This window comes from Sminthopsis crassicaudata, chromosome 1 (genome assembly GCF_048593235.1).
Source record: "Sminthopsis crassicaudata isolate SCR6 chromosome 1, ASM4859323v1, whole genome shotgun sequence".
Classification (NCBI taxonomy): Eukaryota; Metazoa; Chordata; class Mammalia; order Dasyuromorphia; family Dasyuridae; genus Sminthopsis; species Sminthopsis crassicaudata.
The window spans coordinates 648,435,708-648,458,681 of record NC_133617.1 but is presented as its reverse complement, the minus strand read 5'-3'; the positions used below and the strand labels follow the sequence as shown (position 1 = coordinate 648,458,681).

The following is a 22,974-nucleotide window of genomic DNA, read 5'->3' as shown; positions in this document are numbered from 1 at the left end:
TAATTTTATTTTTAAGGCCTTGACAGTAAAATACATGCTTTAGATAATTGTAGTGTCTTGTCAGTTACAGAAACCTGACACTCTTACAATTTTTTAAAATGTATTAGTCAAAGTGATTACTGGTGTACCTTTAAGGAAAAACAATTCTGACCTAAAAAAGAGATAATTAATAGGTGGTTGCTAACATTATAAGCAATATTGTTTTCTTAAAAAAAGCAAAATACAGGATTTCTCCATTACATTTGTATGTTTGTTTATAACTTGACAAAGGATTATAGCTATAAAATTATAATTGCTGATAATAGGAAATTATTACATAATTTTAAGCCATTTCTACTTTTATACAACTTTTCAGGACCTTTATTAGGTAAAGAGGAATATCTAAATGTTGCTGATGGGATTAGAGTGTGGTATTTCAGTTCTAAATTCTAAATTCAATTCAATTCTAAAGTAAATCTGGTTCATAAATTGCACATGGATATTTACAAAATAACAGGACATTTGCAGTACAATGGAGAAAACTTTGCCTCTGGGGTCAAGGGATCTAAATTCAAAATCCCACCCTCAAATACTTAGCTGAGGCTCACTTAACCACACTGGGTCTCTGTTACTCCCTCTGTAAAATGTATACTAGATGGCCCCTGAGGTTCATTTCCAACCAATAGTTTGAATCTCAGGAATTGGAAACATTTTCTTGTGTTTGGATCTTAGGAAAACGTTTCATAATGCAAACCGACATAAATACATACATATATATATATATATATATATATATATATATATATATATATATATATATATATATGTTACCAGGCAATAATGATGACGTCAGTAATGGTTAGCTGGCTAATGTCCATCAATGATTATCAAATTAGTAGATAGGGGAAGTGTTGACATTTGTGTTCTCAACTTAATGTGTATGTGTTGTGTTTGTACTTGTCTTCATTATGAGGTGCTAATATATGAAAAGGATGTTTAAAAAAACTCTCCCTCCCTCCTCCAAAGGTTGTTAACCTTGGAGATGAGAATAAACACAAACAATAAGTATCAATTTTCCAGGCAAAACAAATATTTTCATATGTTAGCAATACTGATGAAGACAGCAATCCTCAATTAAATAAATAAACATTAGGTGGAGACAAGAAGTATCTACTTAAGGCCTCCCTCCCCACCCCTTCTTTGCTAATCTTTAATGGCCTAGTTGATAGATATTGGCCTGTATATGTACTTGGGCTAGCTCACTTAGGGATTTAACTAGATGCATATAATCACAAATAGTGTGTAACTTGACAAGTCATTGTTAAATTAAAAAACAAAACCAAAGAATGGGACTAAAATGCCCTGGTGTAAGTATTTTGCTAGTCCATCTACTTGCTTATCCTAGGAGCAAACAGAGTAACAGTCTGTGTACATGTACAGTATTCTGGGAACCCTGAATGTATAATGATGAAGCAATGCTTTTATCAAGTAAGAGTTATTATTGTATTCTTTTCCAAAGTGAAAATTCCCTGATAACTCCAGAAGAGGTTTAAGTTACAATGGTATTTACAAATATAGTTTGAAGATATTATTGATGTGTAGAGTTCAAGTTTAGTTGTTAAGACAAACTGTGCTGTATAGTTGAAGGAAATGTATATTTTAAATGATTTCAGCAATATAAAATTTTGTTTTGATTTTGGTTGCCAACTGCTAAGCAGGCATTTTGATTGAATCATTATCTCTTGAAAATTAGGATAAGATCATAGAGAGCTGAAGATCCTCAGATTATTTAGTTCAACTGTCTTATTTTGCAAAATGAGTAAACTGAGGTTCAGAGAGATGAACGGACTTGTTCCAAGATCACATAGGTAATAAGCATCAGAGGATGTCTGACTTTTTTCTTTGACTGTTTTTTTTAATCTACTTTTTCTAGAGTTTTCTCCAACTCTGTTGCTATTTGGACTCATTCATATTTCAGTCAATAAAGTAATGTTTAAAGTAGCTCATGGGGAATCACCATTGTTATTTTAAATGATATATGTTCAGCATGGATTAGATGAATTTATATAGAGGGACTTGATAGATTGTACTTGCTTGGATAGCTGTATCCTGATAAAGAATGACAAGTTTAATATCAGTTAGTTGCCAGCTGTATGGTTCTAGATGATTCTGAAAGTTGTTGAATTTGTTGAGTAACAATAAAATGAAGTGTACCAAAATACTTTCTAGAACAGTATTCTCAGGTATGTTCCATGACCCCTGGCATTTTATAAAATGTAAATTGGAATTCCATGGGAAAATATTAATGTTTATAACAGTTTTCTTCCTAAGACATTACATACTAAATTATGTATTTTTGAAAAGTACTTATTACATGTCAAAGTTTTTGTATGAATATAGGCTTAATTTCCTCTGTCTTTCTCCACCTTGATCCTAAGAGGATTCTTCTAGATTTCCTCTCTATTGCTCCACTTTCCCTTTCCCATCACAACTATTTATGAATTCCAGCAATATATTTTAAGCCAAAAACTATTCCATGGCCAAATAAGTTTGCTAAGTCTTGTCTAAGAGACTAACTTTATTATTTTTCAGTATCATTTCAAAACATGTTATTCCTTATCATTTAAAGATAATTTAGTTCCATGATCTAGTTTAATTATATTCTACCTTTGTTGCCATTCTTCTGGAACCTTTTTTGGCAAATTCCTTGTCCCTCTTTCCCATTATCTTATTTGTTCTTGTAAGGTATACAGGGGCATTTAAAAAAATAAAGCTGATGCAGAGACATGAAGTAACTTACTCCAAGGTCACAGAGTGACTTAGTTGTAGAGCTGGGAATTAAACCAAAAAAGTAACATCTGATTAAAGGCTGGTCATTGTCCACAAGTCAGGCTTTTGTGAAGTAGCTGAAATACTTTATGGTGTTTTAAAAATATCGAAAACAAGAAAATTGTTCTGTTCTGAAAATAAATGAGTATATTGTAACCTTTCTCTAGTCAGCTGTCTTGGGGTAGGCTTAGATAGTATGTCTGGGTCCAATGTTATAGGGCACTTCTATTAGTCTGATACACAGAAGTTACCTCACCAGGGGTCTGTGTATAGTGAGGAGCCTGGAATATCATATAAATTCATTTTGAGTCGTACTTAGCCATTGGATTCAAGAGTTTTTCCTCTCTATTTTACAACCAATCAGAGGAACTGTATCCTTGGTGGGAGAGATGAGCTTGTACGTGGGAAACATTGACTTGGATATCATTAATTTATGTCTATGACCTCATTTTAGAAAATGGATATGAACATTGTAACATTTTACAATTGTGACATCAGATAAAGAGCAAGTTTGTAGGTTGAATTCCTCTGAGCAGAAGCAAAAATAAAGTTTTAGGATGAACTTTTGAGTCAATGTTAGCATGGCTCCGGGGCAAAATGCTAAGTCAGCTATGTGCATTCATTTTTCCAAAGTCAGTAGCTATATAGAAATATAAAGTTGAGAATTCCTTTTATTTCTTTATGCCAGGGCCTATCCATTTTCTAAGCACACAGGTAAAAAGAGGACCAGGAAGGTGACAGAAGTGAAATTAGTTCCTCAGTTTCCTTATCTAAAAAAATAACAATTTTAAACTAAAATACCAAATTGTAGAATTTAGAGTGAGAAAGGACCTTAGAAATCAGCTATTATTATATAGTTTTAAAATTTTATAATGAGGAAATTGAGGCCCAGTGAAGGCCATGAACTTGTTTAGAATCACACTGGTAATAAGGAGGGATAGCCATGATTTGGAATCCAGAGCCTCTGACTCCAGACCCTTTTCTTTATAATCTTTATATTCCTTTTTCAAAGGAAGGAACCATTAATTAAAACTGCTTTTTCTTCTTTATGCCAAGGAATGCATAGTTATTGAGTAGCATTCTCTGATCAATTTCTACTGTTTTCTTAAGAAGCATGTTTTTGCTCTGAGGAAGAAGCTTTGTCTTTAGAGCCTACTGTTTTATTTCAGCTTAGTTCTATTTCTGAAGGGGCATATTGGTTCTAGGTACTCTATGGGAAGAAGCTATGTTTATACAGATTCTATTCCATGTAGCACCTCAGCTTATTTCACACAAACATAATCAAGATTTTTCTCTGACTCTAGGTCAGGGAGATGAACTAAATGATAATGGTATCCCTCTCGAACATTAAACATTGAATGAAATAAAAAATAAGAAAAATCAATGTATTTCTTATACTAACTATACAAAAAAATTACACCATTTGATGTAAATGTTATTTTTTCCCCCAAATTGGATTTCTGTTTTGTGTTATGTGTTAATACAAAATAGAAGGAAGAAAGATACAAAAATAGAGAGAACATTAGTGTAAATATTGTTATCCTTGCTTTCATAAAACCCAAAGTTAGAAATGAATTGGTTTGTGAGAGATTTTTACAGTTCAAACAGATTGCTTTTAGATATACAATATCCCCTAAGTGTTCTGAAGTTTACTGTTTTCTTGAGAAGTAAATTGACAAAGATGAGATAAGTTAATATTGAAGCAATTGCAGAAAAATAGTCACAATATACTATGAATTGTTCTATCTACTCTGGAAAACAATTTAGAATTTGATTTAAAAAAACCAACAAACTATCTTATCCATATCTTTTGGCCGAAATATCCCACTTCTAAGCTTATAACCCAATGAAGTCAAAGAGTAAAAAATTCATTTAGAATGCTTTTTGTGGTAGCCAAGAATTGGAAACAAAAGTAGATGCTGATTGATTGGAGAAGGGCTAAATAAATTGTGGTACATTCATATAATGTTATTGCAGTAGAAGAAATTAATATGAAGAATTCAAGTAAGAAAATATCTTTAAACTTAGAAAGTTCAAAATTTTTGAAGAATGTATTTGAGTCTTTTCCAGTGCTATGATTTTAGATTAGTATTTGGAATGATCTATGATGGAAGAAAAAAACTGGTTTGCTCTGTTAACTCCTTTCTACATTTGAAGACCTCAAAATATCGCAACCATATTGTGATCATTTTGTTAATTCTTGAGAAAACAGGGCTGGAAGGAATGTTTTCCTCATAACATCCTTAGGAAGTTAGTACTTCAAGTATTAACTTTTATCTAACAGATAGATGAGAGAGGTGAAGTCTGGGTAGATTAAATCATTTGCTCAGGGTCTCACAATTAGAAAATGTCAAAGCTGGAACTCAAAGCCAACCTAGATGAAGATTCAGGGTTTCTTCCAGCGCTAGTATCCTCTGATTCTAAGAGTAATTAAACAAGGCTTAGATTCCCATCATGAAATATGTTTGCATGGGGAAAATAGTACTAACTTGTTTTCATCTTTCCTACATGGAAAAAATTCCTCAGACTTTCAGTATCATGGTACAGATAGCCATACATTTTTATTTGTATAGACATATGTGTTTAAATAAAGGATGTCCCATAGGTTTTAGTGTTAAATTGTTAAAGCTTTAATATTAAATATAAATGAGCATTATATACCTTTAAATTAATAAGCTTGATATAATAATATATATTATTAACATAATATAATCACAGACTACATATAACAAATAGTATCATAGCACAGTAAATGTAATAACTTAATGTTATTTGATATTATAATATTCAATTATATTTAATATTAAAGCTTTAATAGTTTAACAATGCACTTTAATTAATCCAGAACTGAATTGTTTTCTATAGAGCACTGACCACTCAAATGATTTTAGGTTAATTTTACTTGAAGTTTAATAGCTAAATACTACACTAAGATTTTTGGGATACTGTAAATGACTATTTCTCTGTATGTATGTATGTATGTACAGAGATGCCTATTGGTTCATAGACATATGTTTTGTAAGTACTAATAGCATTGTCTGTGTTGGAATGAAGAAAGAACTCTGGAAGCATAATGATTTAAGATGAAGCCTTTTTTTTTAATGTCAAGTAAGCTTATACTTAATTAGGATAGAACTAAACTGGAGTAATCATATTTTTAGCCTTTTATAGATGTGCAAAGGACCATAATGTGTCTTAGTCACACTTGGAACTTGTTTAGTTTGATTTGAATTTCCTTTCTATGTTTTAATAAGGAGGAAAGAAATTTAGATGGGAAATTATGGGTGTCCCTTAATATAATCAAGTGGTCCTCACCTTGAGATATTTTGAAAAATATTAAAGTGATTAATAATAAGCATTGCATAATGCAAAATTCTATGTATAAATGACAAGTGTTGAGTAATAAATTATTTAACTTAATTTATAATGTGTCAGTTCTTAACTATTTTTATTAGAAATACTCTCTACAGTCTTAGTCCAGATAAAAATCATAGTGTATTCTTCCACTTAGGAGAGAGATTTTAATTTCTATTAACTCATCTAAATTGTTCTTTTTTCCTCCTTTTTATGATAGATTTCAAGTCTAGTCATAGTGTATTTCTTTTTTTTTTTTTTTAATTTTTAATTTTATTTTATAATTATAACATTTTTTGACAGTACATATGCATGGGTAATTTTTTACAACATTATCCCTTGCACTTACTTCTATTCAGATTTTTTCCCTTCCTCCCCCAACCCCCTCCCCCAGATGGCAAGCAGTCTTATATATGTTAAATATATTACAGTATATTCTAGATACAATATATGTGTGTAGAACCGAATTTTTTTGTTGCACAGGAAGATTTGGATTCAGAAGGTAAAAATAACAGTTTACATTCATTTCCCAGTGTTCCTTTTCTGGATGTAGCTGGTTCTGTCCATCATTAATCAATTGGAATTGGATTAGCTCTTCTCTATGTTGAAGAAATCCACTTCCATCAGCATACATCCTCATACAGTATCATTGTTGAAGTGTATAAAGATCTTCTGGTTCTGCTCATTTCACTCAGCATCAGTTGATGTAAGTCTCTCCAAGCCTCTCTGTATTTCTCCTGTTGGTCATTTCTTATAGAACAATAATATTCCATAACATTCATATACCATAGTTTACCCAACCATTCTCCAATTGATGGACATCCATTCATTTTCCAGCTTCTAGCCACTATGAAAAGGGCTGCCACAAACATTTTGGCACATACAGGACCCTTTCCCTTCTCTAGTAGTTCCTTGGGGTATAAGCCCAGTAGTAGTATGGCTGGATCAAAGGGTATGCACATTTTGATAACTTTTTGGACATAATTCCAGATTGCTCTCCAGAATGGTTGGATTCTTTCACAACTCCACCAACAATGCATCAGTGTCCCAGTTTTCCCACAGCCCCTCCAACATTCATCGTTATTTGTTCCTGTCATCTTAGCCAATCTGACAGGTGTGTAATGATACCTCAGAGTTGTCTTAATTTGCATTTCTCTGATCAATAGTGATTTGGAACACTCTTTCATATGAGTGGAAATAGTTTTAATTTCATCATCTGAAAATTGTCTGTTCATATCCTTTGACCATTTATCAATTGGAGAATGGCTTGATTTCTTATAAATTAAAGTCAATTCTCTGTATATTTTGGAGATGAGGCCTTTATCAGAACCTTTAACTGTAAAAATTTTTTCCCAATTTGTTACTTCCCTTCTAATCTTGTTTGCATTAGTTTTGTTTGTGCAGAAACTTTTTAATTTGGTGTAATCAAAATGTTCTATTTTGTGATCAATAATGGTCTCTAGTTCTCCCTTGGACACAAACTCCTTCCTCCTCCACAAGTCTGAGAGGTAAACCATCCCATGTTCCTCCAATTTATTTATGATTTCGTTCTTTATGCCTAAATCTTGGACCCATTTTGATCTAATCTTAGTATGTGGTGTTAAATGTGGGTCCATGCCTAGTTTCTGCCATACTAATTTCCAGTTTTCCCAGCAGTTTTTGTCAAATAATGAATTCTTATCCCAAAATTTGGGATCTTTGGGTTTGTCAAAGATTAGATTGCTATTTTTATTCACTATCTTGTCCTGTGAACCTAACCTATGCCACTGATCAACTAGTCTATTTCTTAGCCAATACCAAATGGTTTTGGTGACTGTTGCTTTATAATATAGCTTTAAATCAGGTACACTTAGACCACCTTCCTCTGACTTTTTTTTCATTAGTTCCCTTGCAATTCTCGACCTTTTATTCTTCCATATGAATTTTGTTGTTATTTTTTCTAGGTCATTAAGATAGTTTCTTGGGAGTCTGATTGGTATAGCACTAAATAAATAGATTAGTTTGGGGAGTATTGTCATCTTAATTATATTCGCTCGGCCTATCCAAGAACATTGAATGTCTTTCCAATGATTTAAATCTGACTTTATTTTTGTGGCAAGTGTTTTGTAATTTTGCTCATATAATTCCTGACTCTCCTTTGGTAGATATATTCCCAAATATTTGATACTATCGACTGTTATTTTGAATGGAATTTCTCTTTGTATCTCTTGCTGTTGGATTGTGTTGGTAATGTATAAAAATCCTGAGGATTTATGTGGATTTATTTTGTATCCTGCGACTTTGCTAAAATTCTGAATTATTTCTAATAGCTTTTTAGCAGAGTCTTTGGGGTTCTCTAAGTATACCATCATGTCATCTGCGAAAAGTGACAATTTGATTTCTTCATTTCCTACTCTAATTCCTTGGATCTCTTTCTCGGCTCTTATTGCCAAGGCTAGAGTTTCTAGTACTATATTGAATAGTAATGGTGATAGTGGGCAACCTTGTTTCACTCCTCATAGTGTATTTCTTCAAAATATTGCTTGCAGATTCTGTCATGTTTTCTCCCTTTTGTAATACACTTTTCCACTGATTACAGCAAATAAACATGTTGTTATGACTTTAGATCCAACTGGCCTTTTTAGTTATAGATGTTAGTGGATGGGTATGTTATGATGGTTGTTGAAGTCAGCAGCTTTTTCTAGATTTGGGAATTTTGTGGGTGCAGTGTCCAAGGCTAGAGGATGATATATGGCTCTAATGTATGGAAAGTGCTTGTTATATTCTCTTTATCCTTTTTTACAGACTTCTATATTCCCAAGGTCATTAAGCATCTGTTGGAACCCTCTCTTCCCAGAATCAGCCAGAGTCAGTATAATCAAAAGTCTTTATTCTTGGTCTTTTGAGGTCGAGGTCAGGGGATTAGATCTAGCAATCTCCACATCTCCTTCCTCTCTCTCCATATCTCCTTCTCTCTCCACCGCCAGGAGAATGCCTCAATTTCTTCCTCCTCCTCCTCCTCCACCCACTCATGTCACTTCCCCTTCTTTGTCCACACCCACCGATCTAGCTAGCACAGAATAGTTGGGGAGGGTCATCCTTCAAACATGTTAATAGAGAATTGTCCAATTGGCAATTAGTCTCACGTGCTCCATTATCCAAGTACATTTACTCAGTTCTAGCCCTTTACAGGCATCACATTAGCTCCATCTGTACATTTATGTAGGTAACCTTCCATGGTAGTTTAAGTGGTGATTTGTATATCAGATATCACCTTTTAATCTCAGCAAGAATTTTTTCTTAGACGATTGAATATTAATTGTTATGAAGATCATATACCAAAGATCACATACCCAACTCAGGGTTGTGGGTTAAATCCTCAACTTGGATTGAATTATAGATGAGAAGCTATGAAAACTTTGAATTATTTTTAATTTGTGGCTGGCACATTGGTATTTTTAAGAATGTACCCATAATGATTGCAGAAGATCTATTAGGATGAATAGCTTTGATTGTAGATAATATTATGTCATTTGATGATATGTCATGAAGAATTATCATTTTGAATGACATTTTGCCCAACCAATTGTGGTTCTTTTTTTTCTTTCTTCTTTTTTTAAAGGCTGGGGTTAAGTGACTTGCCCAGGGTCACACAGCTAGGAAGTGTTAAGTGTCTGAGACCATATTTGAACTCAGTTCCTCCTTAATTCAAGGCTGGTGTTTTATCCACTGCGCCACCTAGCTGCCTCCCAATTGTGATTCTTGAGATTGCGACTTCTATTTCTCTAGAGGTTGCATAGAATTTGGTAAACAGAACACCAGTAGTTAGTAGATGGTATAGCTTCCTCCATTCTTCCATCTATCATTGTTTTAGTGCTTGTAAGCAAATTTTTAGGGCTTCTTATATGTGGTCTCCATACAATCTAGAAACTGAAGTGAGTCACTCGTAAGGTGTTTGGCCATATATCCTTCAAATTGGGTTGGAAGAATGAACCAAAACTAAATTGTTTTCTATAGATCATTGACTAGTGATAAATTTTAGTTTAATAAAATCAGTTGTTAAGACTTTGAGAATAGTTCTGGTAACTTTACCATTAGCCTAGCTAAAAATAAAAAGAACTTTTTCTTAGCAGATTAGTGATACCTTCTTGGCCTTGTAAGCTAAGAAGCAAATGGAAATAAAGCGGCCATTGATTCTATGAAGATATTTATTAGTTTTCCTATGATAATGGTATAGTGATACAAACAGAATCAGAAGATATTAAAATTGTACATTTTTTGATAGTTCTACAAACAAGATAAAATTAGTTGCCTTCTTGGGAAAGAGATCCCAGGTTCTATTTTCCTCTCTTTGTCCAGTCTATCCATCCTACCCAAATAACTGAGGTAAAAAAAATCATTTACCACATAGGTCTTAGTATCTGACTTCATATTTCTTTTCTTTTTTCCTTTTTTAAATTCTTATTTTATAAGGGATGTGAGATATGCAAATCTAGAGAACATTCCACTCTGATGTTCAGATAGATTATTTCTGCCCAATCTGTGCCTATTTGTGCTTCTGAATTCATTGGTCTGATAAGCCACAATAGGAAACATTGCACTTAAAGTCCCAAATGATATCATTTTGGTCTTCCTTGAGCAGAAGGACAAACAACCAAAAGTCAACTATTTTTAAAAGTTTTTAGATTTTCAGTGATTCATAGTCCTTCTTTAAAATCATCCAGTTTAAACTTTGGTGTTGTCACTTAATAGCTATATGAACTATCTTATTTACTAAATTCTACTCCTCTGAGAGTAATGTTTATGCTGCTTCCTTCATGTGGCTCTTTTGAGGATCAAGTGAAATGTATGTGAAAACATTTTGTAACTATAAATTGTCATATAAATGAATATTATCACCATACTTTATTGAGGAAAATTAGAATTTGGATATAAAATTAATGAAATTGATAATAAAAGGGAGAAAGTTAAATTGTAATTTCCAAATTACATACTCATTAAATTTTAACTTAAAAGAATTAGGAAAACATCTTAAAAATTAAGTTAGAGTATAATTTTTAAACTCATGGCCAAATTACTGTTTACCTGACAATCTATGGACTACTACTTTTGTTTTCAGAATTGATTTATTGATGGTCAACTTAATTTACACTCACTGACCATTGTGACATATCTTTGACCAAATCAGGACAAATTATTTTTTGAAAGCTTGACTTTTCCCCATGCTTTACATGTCCACTTGGACTCCAGAGAAAAGGAAAGGAAATTACAGAGATGAGAACTCAATGCCTATAGTCACCTAGAGTTCTGGCAACCATTAGCAGGGGCACCTTGCTTCAAAAGTTTAGAAGGAGAGAGAGAAGCAATTTCTCAGACAGCCAGAACCCAATCCATGTAGGTTTTTGGAGATTAAACTCACCACCCTGAATTGTACCCAGATGAGAATGATTATAGTTCAGTCTGCTGAGCATGGAGGTGAAGTATACTTCTTGCAGCCAGAATTATTTAACTTTATTCACTACATTTTACATTTAGCTATAAGTTCTACATAGTTTTTGGGTGGTTATCCCACCATCTATATCTATAATTAAATGTTCTTTGTGGCAAGAAGTAGCAAAAATGGAGTGAATACAAAACCTCAAATCACCTCCCTTAGTGCTTTTTTTTTTTTTTCTTTAATATGAAGATGATGTTCCTCATTTCACCAACTATCCTTAGATTTTTCCATAATTGTAGGAAGTAGTGGTGCTGATCTATTCACATTCTTTGCTTTGTCCTCTGAAATTATTTGTAGAACAGAGTCAATGTAACTGGTCCATATGGGAGTCCAGTCATTGACCTTGACCTAATCAGCTCAGTATTCCAACCAATTGACCTAAGTAGCCATATATGCTACAAAGATATATTAAATAATTTGTAGAATAATAATTTTCTATTTAAAAACTTAGACTACTAATTGGGGAGTAGGGTGGGGAACATTCCCCACTCTTCCCCTGGCCTTGTCACAAATGACCCTTTGTTTGCTATCATAGGAAAATAGTGTAAAATAGTAATAGTTGTTAAAAGAATACAGTCGATTCTCTTTAGTCTTAGATTCTGTATTTGTGAATTTACGAACTTGGTAAAATTTTTTTGTAACCTCCAAATCAATACTCTTGGCACTTTTACTGTCAACATTTCATGGACTTTTTTCACAGAACAGCCCTGATGGACCTGGATAGTCCCAGATGAGGCTGAATAAGGTGACCATGCTTTGCTTTCTTGTTTCAGCGCTTATACTGTAAACAAGTATCCTTTTCACAGTTTATTTAATGTCACATTTTTTTCACTTTTGTGTTTTTTTGTTGTGATTTAAAATGACCCCCAAATATAGTACTGAAGAGCTGTCTAATAGTTCATAAATGCAAGAATAAATGCCTTACAGAGAAGTACCTATATTAGATAAGCTTTATTCAGGCCTAAGCTATTGTGCTGGCCCTGAGTACTAATGAATCACCAATATAGTACATCTAGAAAAAGGGAGAGGAAATTTTCACAAAATTAATTATTTGTAAAGAATATATAAGGTATCTTTAAACAGAAATACCCATAAAATAAGGTTACGTATTGATTAGAGGACAAAAATGTGATCAGAGACTCATAGGAACCTAACTCTGTTTCCCTTAGGAGCAGTGAATCAGTATTTGATAATTCAGTATTTGTGGTGACTTTATATAACTTGACAATTGACTATATTTGTTTTGAAAGGTCACCTTTGTAATTTGACCTGCATCTACAAGTTTTCATAAATGGTCAGTTCATTAGATTTGATCTGCTCAATAATTATAAATATTTAAAAATATCCATAGAATCAAAGGATTCTAGGTCTTGAAGAGGCTTCAGAGATTATCTAATCCCTTTATCTTTTATAATTACTTTCTCCCCTACCTGACTTCCAAACATAGACTCAGAATTAGGGGCTGAACCAAGATTAAGAATTTAGGTCTTGTTTCCATGTACTATTGCTCTATTTCTTCCTTCCTTCCTCCCTCTCTCCTTCCCTCCCTTCTTTCCTTCCTCCCTCCCTCCCTCCCTCCCTCCTTTCCTTCTTCCCTCCCTCCCTCCTTTCCTTCCTTCTTCCCTCTCATGCCCTAAGTTAGCTTTTTATATTTCTCTGATGCACTTATCATGTATTAGTTTATATTATAGTTACTTTTGTATGTGGTAATGTCCACTTAGTAAGCCAATAAATTTTGTGAATTAAAGGACCATGTTTTGCTTAACTTTAGTATATTTCCTAGCACCTAGTAAAGTATTTTGCACACAAAAAAGACGTCTAATAAAGTTTCATCTAATTGAATAAATGACCAGATATTAGATAAGTTAAATATAATACTTTTAACTGGGCAGGATATAGTCTGAAGATGAACTAATCACAAAAAGAACCTAATAATCTTCACTTCGATCTGACCTTGTAAGTTAATGTAGATAAAGATGATAAGAGTGAGTGTAGTTTAATGGAAAAAATTTAAGACTTAGGAGTAGTAATTCCAGATCTAGATTGACTACTGGCTCCGACACTTATTTTCATGATTGTTGGCAAATCATTTAAATTATCTGAGCCCCAGTTTCCTCATCTGTAAATTGAGTATATTTGTACTTGGAATGTCCAATTCATTTCATTATTTTGAGGGAAATGCTTCATAAAGGGTAATATACAATGAAAATGTGGGTTACCATTATTATGATTTAGGTTTTTAAAACAAGGAATATCCTTCTGAACTTTAAAATTTTATTTTAAAATAGTGCAGTCACTTGCCTTTGTTCATAATGTACTTAATTAATAGTCTAATTGGTTTTCCATGAGAAATTTTTTTTTTTTGTTTGTTTAGTAAGGAATGGGACTTGTTGTTATAATGATCAATTTCTTTAATCTAATGACATGAGACTTCTCTTTCTTTCTTTCAATATATATCATTTGAGAATTTTGAATTTAGGCTTTGGTCTCAGTAACACTTCACTCAAGACAGCAACATACAAATTAAACCTATAGTAGCTGGGAAATTAAAAAACAAACCAACAAACAACTTTCAGTATGTGGAATCGGTCAATACAGCATTGGATTCTTATTTTGTTTATTTCACAAACATTTATGATTGTGTTTGTGCAGGGTCTGTCCTTTTCTTGCCTGTATAATCTAATTAGGTACTAAGAATAAAACGTGTGTGTGTGTGTGTGTGTGTGTGTGTGTGTGTGTATAATCATTTGATAAATGAATTGGGACAAGGCAGTCAGGACCTATTTACAATTTCATAAATATAAAGAATTGAGGAAATTCCCTCTACCATTGCAGATGGGTCTTCAACTGTTCCTCATTTTATAGTACTGGAAAGTTATCAGGGGGTTGAGATGTTAAATGATTTGCTCAGGGTAATGTGGCAAGTTTGTGTCAGAGGTAACCCCTGAACCTATGTCCTGCTGAACCCAAGGCTGTCTCCCTCTCCATTAAGTCATGCTATGTCTTGATAGATGCATTTGAAAAGTATAAATAAAGTGCTGTGAAATCTCTAAAGTACAGAGATTCTTTAGCTGTTTTCTTTTTTTTTTTTTTTTTTTCACTTTAATACTAGTTAGATTTCCATTTTGTTCCGTTTACCTGTATTCTTTCCTTTGTAATGAAAAAAGTTCGAAGAAACTTTGAATTGGTATGGGTAAAATAAGGTTAATGGTTGTTGATATAGCCATATTGACCACACTTTGTTTCTTGTGGAAGAAGTAGGAGACATTGAGTGAAGTTATAAAAAGGGGACTTGGGCAGCTAGCAATAGTGAAATTATTGGCCTAAAGAGTTTTAAGGTCTCAAACTTGATTTATTTCGACATTGTTTGTACTTATTACAGGAGCTACCAAATCAGTTAATTCAGATGCTATAGAATTCTTGAAGCTTAATAATGTGTGTGTGTTTGTATCTTTTATGTATATAATTTTGTACATTTTGTTATCATTCCATCTTCTATTTGATGTTTATTTCCTGAGGGCAGATACCATTGCGTTTTTGCCTCTATCTCCCCAGTGTTTGGCATTAACTCCAAGATTTCTTCAATTACTACTATGTGAAGTTTTTGAAAATTCTTAACTGAAAAGATATCTCTCTTTCCTTGTCTTAAATCTGCTTTCTCTTAAAAGCTAATCACATGTTTAATGTAGCAAATTGACAAAAAAGCACCAGTATGAATGATCTAGATTATATAGTTTCTTTGGTTTACTGTTGATCTTCGTTTTTAATTTTTCTTTACTTAAGGAACTCCTAATAAGGGTGATTAAAGATCATCCATGTTTTAGACACTTGGCATCTCATGCTGAAAATATAAGTTTATAATCTTTATAAGGCCTTTTTGAATATTGGACTGTCTTAGCTCTGTTTGATACTTTCAATTCCTTTGGGCTCCCTAATAATAAGATGATCTGCAAATAACTTGAAGTATCCAAATTATTTCTTTCTTAAGGTTGCCAACAAATCTTTGAAGTTGGACTTTTGCAAATGATTATTTTGGGATGTCTGACTTGTCAAGAAGTATCGTTTAGGTTACAAGGAAAAAACATTTTTTCATGTAGAGGATGAAAAATTTTCCATCACCATGAATGTGTTATTGGCTTCATTCAGCTGCCTGCCATGGAGTCCAATTTCTAGAATGCAGTAGCATTGCCATTCCTTTCTGCTGTTCTTTTAGCTCTTTCTTCACATTCTGAATCCTGTGGCCGCCAAGCATCCATTCCTTGGAGTATTACTCTGCCAGGTTAAATGTGTGAATTACACGCTAGAGAGGGAGTTGAAGATTTATTCCATTTTCTGCTCCTAAAAAATACTTTCTCATGGGCTTTTTCTTTTCTTTTTCCATTTTGGTGATCAACTTCTCTTTCAGATCCTGAGTCATCAAATGGATTATTCCAAAAGGAGGGAAATATAGTTAAATATTTAGAAATGGTAGACATTCATCAGTTGGCAGTCACTGTGAGTGGAAGGAACCACATGACTTCTGCCTTCCTCCATCCTAGTTAATTATGACTTTATTGGTTTCAGTGCACATTTTAATTCTTAAGCAATTTAAAATGTGACTGCATCTCACAGAGATAATTATCTGTAATTGCACTTTTGTTCATTGTCTGCAATGGAGAAATTCCTAGAAATTTGGATGGAATGTGATTGTGTGAGTTTTTGATGCTATGTTAGAAATACGTTTCTTGAAAAGTTTGCCATAGATGCCGAAAAACTGAATGGGTTGTGCTTTTACAGATGTTAGCATTTATGTAAAATTTAAATAATGATTAGTACTACAGATATTCGCTAAAACCAAAACTCACATTTTAAATAGTATGAAGTTACAAGAATTAAAATACAGTAGATTAATATGAAAATAGGGGGCTCATTTATCCTGGAATAGTTGTAGTGATGTCAGAGATTTTGTTAGGGAGATAGTTTTCATTCCCCCCCACCCCCCCAGCCTGGGGTCAAGTGACTTGCCCAGGGTCACACAGCTAGGAAATGTTAAGTGTCTGAGACCAAATTTGAACTCGGGTCCTCCTGAATTCAGGGCTGGTTCTCTATCCACTGTGCCACCTAGCTGCCCCGGGAGATAGTTTTCATAATGGGGAAAGAACTAATTCTATTTTTATTTAGTTTAAATGAAATATTTAAAAAGTGATGCATTTCTTATATAATCATATAATATATGACTCATCAGACCCCTATACTTCACAGTTTGTGACAACATATTTTAAAAGTTATTTGTTCATTTGCTGATTTGGTTCTAAAAACAAGAATAAGGCCTCTGATTAGGTTGTGTAGCTTTCTTTTAAAAATATCTTTAGAAATGAGAATCAAAGAGAGAATATGCTTTTGCTTACATTTTTGTTTCCATTCATGGCTATTTGTTTCATTAGGAAATATTTCATATGGTAGACAAATAATTTTCAAATATGCCAGGGGAAAAAATCTACTAATAGGCTTAACTACTACTACAAGTCTTTGTGCCTCTCCACCCCCTTTTTTAAAGAAAAAAAACAATGATATTTTCCGATCACGGATACAGTTGCTGAATCACCTAATAAACATACTGCTTTATGGCAGTCAGAGCAAAAAGACAAAACTGTTCCTTGGAGAGTGAAGAGAAAGGACCAGAGGGAAGAGCCTCCTCCCTTTGCTATAGAATGCTTTAAAAACATATTGACACGGAAACTTCAGACGCAAATATTATGAGTCCTTTTCCCGTATTTTTTATCCCCCCTTCTCTCGAAGTTCATATTTCATTTTGCTCCCCAAAGCTCACAAGTCTGTGCCAGACGGAAATTCAGAGAGACTGCAGCAGGCCTACAGAGGCCACTCAGAGGAGGGACAGACATGAAACAATTGGGCCCAGTCCTCAGGCTGCCAGGCTACACCGGTCCTTAGGGTGCCTCCTGCTTGGCTCCCCCCCCCCCCATTCCCTTGTTTCCCTTCTTTCTTCTAACTTAAGTTGATCCCCTCTCCTCCCCTACTTCCACGTTTGCCTTCCCCATCCCCCCCATCCCAATTCTCTGGAGTCTACTGTGAGGCCATCCAGTCATACGTTGTCCATCAGATGTGTTTACTTTCTTCATGACAGCCGACACATCTGGAGCACATACTCAGGTTATTTCAGTGCCACTAGACACATTCCACGAGATCATTTCAGCGGTTGTTATGGCGATCTTCTTCCCTCCAGTGATTTTCAAGTTGCATGACAGAAATAGCTTGAGCTAACCGGGGGGACAAAAGTCAACGGGATCAGGAGGGGCTTCTTTCACAGAATGAACTAATTAGTGACCCTGCTTTCTTCACAGGGCAATGAGCATATGGTTTAATAAAGCGAGTCTATGACATTTTTTTTCTCTCTCTCTGTAGGCAAAGCTGTCACTGGCTGAAAACTTTCCTGTTTTTACTGGTGGGACCATAGTCTGCTGTCTTTCAACAGAGTTTACTTCACAAGTAGAAAATGTTTGCTCCTGAGAGTTTAGCTTCAGAACTTTTCTTGGCTTCAGACTACTTAAGGGTAGCAGGTCCTTCATTTTAAAGAGACAGCATTCATTTCACATGAACTTTGTTAGTAGGAATTTAAATTTATTCAGGGCTAAGCATTTTCCAGTTAAGTTTTTTGTAAGCAGGCCTAAATATGTTTTATGGTGGTGAAGCAAGTATAAGTTTGTTACAATTTGCAAATTTCATATATATATATATATATATATATGAGTTGAAGTTTTCATATAGACACATATACACATTTATTTGAAATATGCAGTTTATATATATGCATGTTATGAAATCTACAATTTAACAACTTATATTTTACCATATATAATTTTCAAATTACTACTTTTATGTGTATATATGTATGAAAGAAGCAATTTATTTATTTTTGTGAGGCAATTGGGGTTAAGTGACTTACCCAGGGTTACACAGCTAGGAAATGATTAAGTGTCTGAAGCCAGATATGAATTCAAGTCTTCCTGACTTTAGGGCTGGTGCTCTATTCATGGCGCCACCTAGTTGCCCAAAAGAAAGAAGCAATTTATAATAAACTCATATTTTGTGTGTGTGTGTGTGTGTGTGTGTGTGTGTGTGTGTGTGTGTGTGTGTGTGTAACTCCAGATGTCACTTACTCCTGTTTGCCTCGGTTTTCTCATCTGTAAGGAAATGGCAAACCACTGCAGCATCTCTGCCAAGAAAACCCCAAATGAGGTCACAAATAGTTGGACGTGACTAAAAATGACTAAACAATAACTATATAAGTGTGTTTGTATGAAATTTGCAATTTATAGCAAATTTATACTTGCCTAACGTCCATAAACCTTCAGGTTTTACTGTGTTTATATAGATATAGATATATAATTGTATATTTTAATATAATACTGTTTCATGAGTCAGTATTTATTTCTGTTTTAGGAAAAGATTTTGAAAATGTTGTAATTTTTTTTTTTGTTTTGTTTTTGTTTTAGATTCAGTATAGTTTGATTGTTTTTAAAAACATTTGGCTGCCTAAAGAGCTTCTCATTTATTTATTTGTTTATTTCCTAGAATGTAGATTGGTTATGATTCTACAAAATTTTTTTTTCATAGCATTATTATATTCTGTTGGGGAGAAATCCTCTCTGTGGCTTGACTTGTTTTCTTTTGTATTGACATTTGTGTAAGAGTCCCTGCATGATTAGCAAATGGAAATTATCCCCAGACTGCAGCAGTGCATTCAAGTAAATCTTTTAGATTTGTGATAATTTTATAACATGTCCACATTAGTACAAATGTAGAGATTTGTACTTGAGATGATTGTGTATTAGCAAGAATTATTACTGCTGGTAGCTATACCCATTTCCAAATATCTAGATTGCATTGTAGCAAAACTTGCCTTAGTTACCATGAAGGATAAACCATGGCCATTTTTCTTAAATTCTATTAGTATGTGATTGTACTTTTCTTCATTTGCCCTTTATGTTGTAGGGTGTCAAGGCTTCAGACTGATAAACCCAAGGCTTTGGAGTGCTTAGTATTTCAGATTGCATTGAGCAGTATCTGTTTCTTGCTTTTATTAAAAAAAAAAAAAACCAGGCTTTCACATATTTTTAGCTCATACTTGCATAGCTTTCACTGACCCCCCTCCCCCCATATACATTCAGACTCTTTATCCTTATTCACCCATTTTCTCATTCATACTCTTGGCATTTAATTCTTTCATCCAGAATTTCCCCTCACGCACTAATGCTTTACTGCCAAAGTATTATAGTCATCATGTGTAATGAAGAGAGTTTAATGAATGTTTTTAGTTTGTTATTCATATTCTGATTGCTTACTTCAAATTCAGTAAATATGATAGTGATAAGAAGAAGGGAAAACAGATTTGAACTCCTTGCTTATTTACCTTGGGATCTAAATTATTGTCTGCTTTCTCCATCAGTTCTCCTAATAGAAATTTTCCCAGTCCCTCCTTTCCCTCCCTCATGTAACACCCCTTCCTCTACCCCCTCCCTTCCCCCACCTGCCCCCAACATTCCTTTTGCCTGGATACAGTTAAGACTGGTCTCCAAGTCTGGAATACCTGCCCTCAGGAGGGCTCAAAGGGACATTGAGAGGTCATGTATTTAGAGCTGATTTCAATTCACAGAGACCTGTTTGACGATGCTCCAGCTAGTTTCCCATTATTAATTGTAGTGTATTTCAGGGTCCAAATTAGATGTATAAGTATGTTGAAAGGCAGGCAGTGAGCTCAAGTTAGAATGCTGAGGCTAGTTATGAAATTATGTTTCCCTCTCCAGATGTAACTTTGCAGTAATTAAATCTAATGAAATTTAAGTATTGTAGTCAGTGTTGTGGTAGCTATCTCCAAACCTAATTGGTAATATCACTTAAATCACAGTAATTATTGCCAGTTATCTGGGAACTATAATAAACCCAAACAAGTTACATAGATTAACTCTGATTTTTTGCCAAATTGGGTGAAACAGATAGTGAGGCTCAAGTCCCATTTCCCTTCCTTTTCTCATTCATGTCAAGAGTATTTTCTTGTAAAATTATGTCACCAGTAGACACTATTATTTTTTCTTTTGAGATGCAATCTATATTGTTTTCAAGTTTGTTTTTCAAATCTGTTTCCCCCCTGAACTTTCTTCATTTTCCATACTTTCTCTTATTTTGGAATTATTTTCTCTATTATTTTACATATCTTCTCTTTCTTTGGAGTATTTACTCAGTCCAGACCCAGAATTAATACACTACCACAAGTATGATTTTGTTTTCCTTTTTTAATTTTGGCTAGAAAAAAAAAAAATCTGTGGTAAAATCGACATGCAGATTTTGAATCTGTTTAAAGATATCTCTAGGGGAGTATCCCAATAAAAAGAGTTAAGAGGTTTTGGGGATCCCAATAAAGTATTACCACAAAAGCTTCTTCAGCCTTTGATTTCTTTTGTATGTCAGGCACCTATTTTATTATGACAGCAAAAGATGGGACCTGCTTCCTTCTCTCCAGCAGCCAGGCTGCTTCAATTTTGCCTGCTGCATGCATCTGAATGAATAGGGGACTCAAAATGTCAGTGATAGGCCAACTAATATGGTTTTCTCAGTTGTGAAATGTTTGTGTTAAGGATTTTTTTTTTCTTTTGGTTTGTTTTTGTTACAGTCTGACAGCTGAAGATGCTTTTAAACCCTTCTAGTCACTTAGAGCAGAGCTATACAGCACAAGCTGGGTGCTTCTGAAAGGCAGGTCATATTCATCACTGGAACAGCAAGGCTCTGGGTTATGAGAGAAGATCGAGAGGTGGGGGAGGGAGGCAAGGGAAAGGGGGAGCTGCTCAGTCCAGTTTACATTTGTCACCAGTGACTAGCTTTTAAAAAATGTATTAGCTGTGCATGGTGGTAAGTAAGTTCCAGCTGCAGGGGATTACTGCTCTGAGTGGGTCGGGGAGCTTGGAATGCATTCACTTCCATCAGGGGATTTGTGTCCCTCGTCATTATCCTTAACATTACTAAAGCACTAAAGATTAAGAACAGACCAGTGTCACCTGCTCTGAACTTTGAGAAACTCTGGAATCATTAAAAACAAACAAACAAACAAACAAACAAAAACAAAAACAAAAAAAAAACATCCAAAGTGGGACATAAGGGGTGTCCCATTCTGGAGTGTCCCTGTCTGTGTCCTGAAGGATTTTGCAGCTGGGATGCAAGAAATCAAAGGTAAACGGTGCAAAACACCGATTGGGGTTGACTTACTCTTGTTACTTATTGAATGTGTCACAACCATAATTTATGCCACAGACACTTTTCACAGATACTTTTCTTTCCATTAATGAACAGAGCGTGTGTATGTGTGTGTGTTTGTGAGTGTGTGTGTGTGTGTGTGTGGTTTCAATATTGAGAAGAACTCATTGTTTCTGAAGAAATGTTTCTGTGGACTTGAGGTTCATGAATTAAGAGTAGAGAATTTTACTTTGGGGGGGGTGGGTGGGATATTTTACTTTAAAAAAGCAACACACACATGAAAGTTAAGTGAGCACCACAAAGGTTTACTTTTTTCAGAGATTTTGAAATTCATCTTCCATGCCAGCAAGCAGTTTAGTGGCAGGAAGCCTTTCCTAGTAGTGCAGTCATGAACTAGTAAACTAGAAGCATCTGTAAAAATTTAGAGGGAATATCAGCTTTCTCAAAGCTCTAGCCCAAGACTAATGAGGTGCAAATGATAGCACTGTATAACCCTTCCCCACCCCAATTGTGGAATGAGATATTGAGGCAAAAATAAAAAAGGAAGACAGAGATTTCAGAACTGCACTCCACTGAAACAAATTTCATTTTTCAAATGAAATGGCTTTCAGATGACTTAGATGAACCAACTTTTAAGGTCGGGAAGTAGCCAACAATTACTTTTCTCCTCAGTGAAAAATGCTTGTCTGCTGAGTAAAAACATTCAGGTGGCAGAGATTTTTTTTTTTTTTTTTTTTTTTTTTGAGAACTAGTGACTTGAGGGCGGTTACATGTGTGTTAGATTACATACCTGTTAGCCTGGCTGTACTAATTAACAGGAATTCTACTTTAAGTAAACTGCTGATTTGCATCTTTGGCAGGCATCTCTCCTTTTACAGAAAAAGAAAAAGGGGTAAGAAAAAAAAAAAAGATGTGATTTGTTTGAAAGAACACATCTGGGGTGCAATCTGCTGTATCTTAACACCAGATGGCAGGTTTAGGCTGACAACTAAACCCACTTTAGCCTGGTCAAACAGTATCTTAATCTCCCCACCCACCCCCACCCATCTCTGACCATACACAAGGAAAACTCCTGTGGAAGTTGAACACTT

The 22,974-nt window shown here is 34.3% G+C and overlaps 1 protein-coding gene across 7 annotated transcripts in view; it reads left to right on the top strand.

Annotated features, from left to right (window-relative positions):
- The window catches only part of BNC2 (basonuclin zinc finger protein 2), a 530,176-nt gene that overhangs the window by 34,031 nt on the left and 473,171 nt on the right, over positions 1-22,974 (top strand). The window contains exon 2 of one of the 7 annotated variants that reach the window (XM_074282948.1): positions 18,041-18,080. The exons of the other annotated variants lie outside the window; for them this stretch is intronic. Within the exon in view, the coding sequence (XP_074139049.1) occupies positions 18,041-18,080 (40 nt within the window). The remainder of the gene's footprint in view (positions 1-18,040; positions 18,081-22,974) is intronic. 7 annotated transcript variants of the gene reach the window in all.